At 27.4% G+C, this 6,424-nt stretch overlaps 1 protein-coding gene across 1 annotated transcript; it reads left to right on the top strand.

Moving 5' to 3' along the window:
• Positions 1-1,075: 1,075 nt before the first annotated feature.
• On the top strand, positions 1,076-5,896 carry LOC106758242 (beta-glucosidase 13-like). The gene is made up of 15 exons (XM_022779556.1): positions 1,076-1,166; positions 1,774-1,841; positions 2,209-2,334; positions 2,422-2,491; positions 2,610-2,668; positions 2,762-2,837; positions 2,933-3,010; positions 3,126-3,213; positions 3,325-3,562; positions 4,247-4,362; positions 4,469-4,686; positions 4,782-4,816; positions 4,902-5,004; positions 5,098-5,191; positions 5,716-5,896. The coding sequence occupies exons 1-15, from the start codon at positions 1,076-1,078 to the stop codon at positions 5,894-5,896; spliced, it is 1,641 nt and encodes a 546-aa protein (XP_022635277.1).
• The last annotated feature ends 528 nt before the right edge of the window (positions 5,897-6,424 follow it).

Here is a 6,424-nt window from a genome sequence, read left to right on the forward strand (position 1 = left end):
ATTAAGGATACCAATTTGGTCTTTTGAATGAGTTTAAATTGCATGTAGATCAAAATTTAAGGTTTGCTATCAAAAACTCATAAAGACAATCAATTATTAGGTTGGATAATTGATTATCCCAATGAGCAACTTGATTTATCTTCAAGACTTTTTATGATAATTGATTATCCTACTTGATAATTGACTATCTCAATCAGAGTTTCTTCCTAGCTTGAAATCTCTCTAGAATAATCGATTATCCTATTTGATAATCGATTATTTCAATCAAAGTTTATTCTTTATTTGAAAGTTCTTTGGAATAATAAATTATTATATGAGATAATCGATTATCTTATACATTTGTTTCTTTTATTTCTTTAGTTGTTATGAATAAAGCTTTGTTTGAACTGGTTTAAAGTATATATATAAATTTAGATATATAATTAGATGTTTTATATATAGGTTACCGGTAAATTACATGTTTTTTTTTCTATCTGGTATGTTTTATCAACCGTGTAATATTTTGTTTAATAAATTGCTTTATTAAATGAGATGTTACCAAAAGTCTTCATTATATTAGTGAATAAAAAATATTATTATAAAAATGACTTAGGTTCTCAATAAAAAGAATATAAAAATAAAATAAAACAAGATAAATTACATTAACACACTTAATCTCAAACAATTAAAAGAAAATAAAAAAATAGAAAAACTTATTTTTAATTTTTTACTTGTTTATAAGTTATCTATTTATAAAAACAATAATGAAATGAAAAAAAAATAGTATTTACGCTAGAATTTAGTAAAACTTGACAATGAAATGTCCAAAATCATTAAGCCAACTTATTTCTATATATTTGTTTCTTTTATTAAAATAATAACTTAATTACTAGTAACCTATTTATGTTATTATATATACATATATTAAAAACGGGTGTTACAGCAAAACATTATAAGTTGTTAATAACATAAAAAAAAGGAAAAAAAAAAAAAAAAGTGGTTTCATCTCCCAATATATACTATAGGGAATACGTTTTTTCTATTGTCCAACTCTTGTTTTCCACAGAAATTCAATAGCTCTTTCTGAACGTCAAAAATGGAGATTTTATCACCTTTGAGAGTCTGGAAAACTATTCTAACAATCTTATCTGTGGCTTTAAATCCCTGCTTATCAGCTAAGGTTCAAGGTTTGAATTTCACCAATCTTTTAGTATTATCATATGAAATTTTATGAATTGTATTATATAGATGTAGAAATACTACATATTTTGTTAAATTTATTTATTTTGTGCCTTCATGAATTATTGAAATTTAATTTATATTACTTGTTTTTATTTACCATATCTGTATTCCTACATCTATTCTGAAATTATTGATTTCTCATCTCATTTCAAAATTATTAAAGTCTTACAAATTTTAAGTCTCGTCAATTATTATTTTTCTCACACACACAAACACACCAGTTTAAACAACAAAATTTGATTTTTACGAGAAATAATATCCTTACAACCCATTGATAAAGCACATTAATTAACAAGTAAAAAACAATTTAAATATAAATATAAAATAAAGAGAGGTTAGATTATATATATATAAATCAATACTTTACTCTTATTAAACGCTCCTTAATTTAATATACTTACATTGGAATTAATAGTTTTAGAATTAAGTGATTATTGTTAAGGCAGAAACAATATGCAATCGCTGGTGAAGTGTATTTTTGTTTTTCAATATGTAATTGGTATCACCCTTATAGTGTCATGGTTTAAAACTTGTATAAAATTATGATTGCAGATTCACACATTCCCGAAACGTTTCCATTATCTGACTTTGATTCTGGTTTTGGACTTTCTACAACTCAGGTACTCGTATGTTGTAGTAAAATACGTTTGTTTCATTGTTTTTAGGTTTCTTTTAAGTTACTCATTTTCATAACAAAACTGATAAAACCAATCTCATCCATTTTGTCATAATGCATAAGGAAAAAGTATCTTTAACAACTTTTTTTTGACAACACATACCTGACAGTTTGTGATTGGTCCATTTCAAATATTTTTTTAAAATAAATTCAAACAGATCAATAAAATGGTAACACGTATTCCCTGTTGTCAAAAAGTTGTTAAAAAAAAGTTGTTAAAATATCATTGTCCAATGCATAAATAACAGAAGATTAATGAATAGAGATAGAAGAAGCAACTGCAAATGTAACATTATATTTCTTGAATATAGATTGGAGAAACAGCTACTATTCCTTATCGTTCTTCTTTGGGAGATTTACGAAAATTTTACCACTGTCCAAAACGGCGATCATTTCCACCAAACTTCTTGTTTGGAGCAGGAACTTCAGCCTTACAGGTACGAAAATTTTCTAAGACAACAAAATATCTTAGTATTTGGGTAATTTGTCGTTATTATGTTGTTACTTAATTAACCTTAATATAGGTTGAAGGAGCAGCTTCTGAGGGAGGAAGAGGACCAGGAATCTGGGATGATAGAATTAACCGTAACAAAGGTTAATCTATATATGTTTTTATTTTATAATTAATGGAAATATTTAACTCTCAAGATACGTTATTACTTGTATTATCATTTTCTTTAACCCCTTTCGTTACTTTTTCCATAACAACCAGAAGCATTTATTGATGGTGATAAGTTTCCTACAATGATCCAACATTATAAGCGATACAAGGTTGGTAACGGTTAATTAACATGATTATATGTTTGTGTACAAGAACATGGTATTTTTGTATTTTATATGTTTATTTTGTTAATGATCTTGTAGGAAGACGTCCAACATTTAAAGAATCTTGGAATAAATTCTTACAGAATGTCCATCTCATGGAGTAGAGTCTTGCCAGGCAAATTTTGAAAACCCAAGAAATATAGTAATTAATGTGATCATATAAAGAACACTTACATATTTTTCTCTTCATTTTTCGACAATAAAATATAGATGGAACCATAGAAGGGGGTGTAAATCAAGAGGGTGTTGATTTCTACAACCATTTGATCGATGAATTACTTGCAAATGGTATGGTGTAATTAATTTTATTTTCAAAGTAAAATTAGAGAAAATTTTTCTAACATTACACAAAAAAAAAAATGTTTTTAATGTGCTTAACTTGATATATTATAATTAAATGTAGGCATTACTCCTTTTGTGACTATCCTACACTTTGACTATCCTCTTGCCATTCAGGAAAAACTTAATGGTTTTCTGAATAGCTCCATTGTGTAAGAACTTTCTTGATCTCTTCTAGATATTCTGCTTTCATGAATTTCATTGAACAACATAAATTTTTACATCATGTTCATAATGATCATTATAAAAATGAAAAATTTCAGGAATTATTACAAGGATTATTGTGAACTCCTTTTCAAAACATACGGAGATCGAGTTAAGCATTGGACTACAATGAATGAGCCACAAATTGTAGGTTTAATTACTTACATGCATGGTTTTGACAATGATAATCCTGAACCATGCCAAGCTACCAAACTCTGCAAACAACCTTATACTGTAGTTCATAACTACATCCTTTGCCATGCTGCAGCAGTCAAGCTATACAGAGAAAAATTCCAAGTACAGTATCGTTTAATTTTAAGTTGTTATGACATATTCAATTACATGTGGGTGCATTATATGCATAACCAATCTTTTACTAATGCTAAATCAAACTCTATTAGTAAGGAATGTAAACAATAATTTTAAGTTGGTTTAAACCCTTTTTTGGTACATAAGTTAAGTTCTGATGTTCAGTTTAGTTTCCGTTTTTAAAAATGTCAATATTTAGTCCCTATGATATGAAAAATGTAGCAAATCAGTCCTCATGACAGCACTTAATGAACAATAAATCACAAGCTTTCATACCTAGGTATCCAATATTTTGTGATTTGTTAACGGAAGGTGTTATGAACAACAAATCACTTAATGAAAAACTTGTGATTTGTTAACGAATGAGACTGATTTGATACATTTTTCATATCATAGGGACTAAAGGTTGACAGTTTTAAAAGCGGGGACTAAACTGAACATCAGAACTTAACTTAGGGACCAAAAAAGGGTTTAAACCTTCTAAGTTTGACGTGGATTTTAAATATGATTCAACCTTACAAAACTAGTTTATAAGGTAGGATTTGTATTTATCTACTATAAATTCATCTTATCTCTAATCGATATAGAATTTTCACCCAATTAGGTTATTATTTATATGAACTTTGAAGAAAAACGAGTTATTCTCTAGTAAACATTTGTTACATGATGAAGGCAACACAAAGAGGAGAAATTGGAATTGTTATCGGATCTGAAAGTTTTGAACCCTACAGTTCAAAATCAGAAGATGTGGCTGCAGCTGAAAGACTTACAGATTTCTTGATTGGATGGTTAGTTTTGTTAATTAAGCCTTCACAAAATCACACCCTTAAGCTTGTTTGGTTTAATATTTTTAACTATTGATGTATGATAAAAGTTGTGCATTTCAACAAACAGGATTTTAGACCCAGTAGTCTATGGAGATTATCCAAAAATCATGAGAGATTTAGTGGGGAACAGACTACCCAATTTCACAGAAGATGAGAAAAACATGGTTGCAGGAAGCACAGACTTCATTGGAATCAATTATTACACTTCTCATTTTGCTAAGCATGAAACAAACAAAACAAATATATCTTTAACAGACAACTATGATGCTTTAGGAAGTTCAGAAGGTGAGTTTTTATCTCACTAAATTCACCTAATTGGATTACAAGAGACAATGATGCACCAAATCATTAATTCTTCACTTCTTTTTTTCTCTCTATAGATTTCAATGCAGAAGGAAAAACCCTTGGTTACTTGGTGAGACAATCATTTCAGAAGAGTGTTGTAGGTTAATAATAAAACTATTTTCTTTTTTACATTTTTCAATGTTCATATTTTGTAGGATAAATATGGTGGTAATTTTGTCTATCCCCAAGGATTATATAACATTTTACAACACATCAAGAAAAAGTACCAAAATCCCAAGATCTACATAACTGAGAATGGTTTGTGAAACAATGATTCATTATATTTCCACGTCAAGTATCTATGATTTCAAATAAGAAGATATTGATCTGCCTTTCTCTTCCTTCCTATAGGTATTGCTTCATTCAACATCACAAATCCATTGATAGACATGCATCGGATCAAATACTTAGCCACACATTTAAACTATACCAAAGCAGCAATTGAGTAAGTTCTGTGTGTCTCAAACTTTTAGTGTGTGTATATATATATATATATATATATATATATATATATATATATATATATATATATATATATATACAATTACCACTTTTAAGTGAGGTAAGCTAATTTTGTTTATATTTTTTCCTCTTTTTATGTTGTCTATTTTTATTTTATGAGAGGAAAATGAATAAAAAATTGACAAGTTTGTTAAATATGTTTTTGACTTAATGTAGAAAATATAGAATTATAATTATAAGTTGAAAAGTTAATTGAGTGAATCATAATTCACTATTCATAAGTTGATTTTTTTTTATTAATAAGTTATATAATCAGTTACTTTGAAAAGGTCAGATTCATTGAAAGTTCATTAGTTGTAAAAGTTGACATAAATGTGTAAAACCAACTAAATATATAAATTTAATGTTGAAGGTGATTTTACTTACAATATTCCTTGAATGAATGAATGTGTTGTATCTTGTAAAGTAGACACTAATGTTTGTGTTTTGAAATGTTTTTACCAATAGCGATGGTGTAAGAGTTGGTGGTTATTTCGTGTGGGCTGCATTTGATACCTTTGAATTCAGAGCTGGGTTTTCCAGAAATTGGGGAATTATTCATGTTGATTTCAATAATAATCTCGAGCGTTGCACAACAGTTGCTGGTAAATGGTACAAGAGATTCTTGAATCATGTCATTCCACATTAAGACAATCTTAAATTTCACTGAGAAAGAGGAATTACAAAAACAATAAAGAGAGTCTCAAGATTCCATTAGATGTTAATTTTATTTTTATAGTTCTTTTCCTGCCACACTTTTTGTGTTCTTTATAAACATTAGTTTTCTGTTGATAAATTTAGTAGAATTTTTCTTAATCAGATTTGTGAGAAAAAATATAAATGTGGAATAATAATACTCTATAAATATATTATTAATAAAAATAAAAAATTATAATATCACTTTTCTCTTTTTTTTATATTGTTTTTCTTCTTTACATTCTTTTGTTCTTTATTTTTTTCTCTTATATATTAACTTATTTTATATTTAATTTATTGATTTCTTTAATCTTCTCCTTTCATTGATTTTTTTTCGATAAAACCTTTTTTGCCAATTCTAACAATCTCTCACTTGAAAACTGATTTTAATCTATCTTCACACCTTGATCATTACAACAATCTTCTGTAGTATATTATTATAGCAAGCCAACTGAAGTTGAACACAATTTCAGTTTGTCAA

Source organism: Vigna radiata, chromosome 4 (assembly GCF_000741045.1).
Source record: "Vigna radiata var. radiata cultivar VC1973A chromosome 4, Vradiata_ver6, whole genome shotgun sequence".
Classification (NCBI taxonomy): domain Eukaryota; kingdom Viridiplantae; phylum Streptophyta; class Magnoliopsida; order Fabales; family Fabaceae; genus Vigna; species Vigna radiata.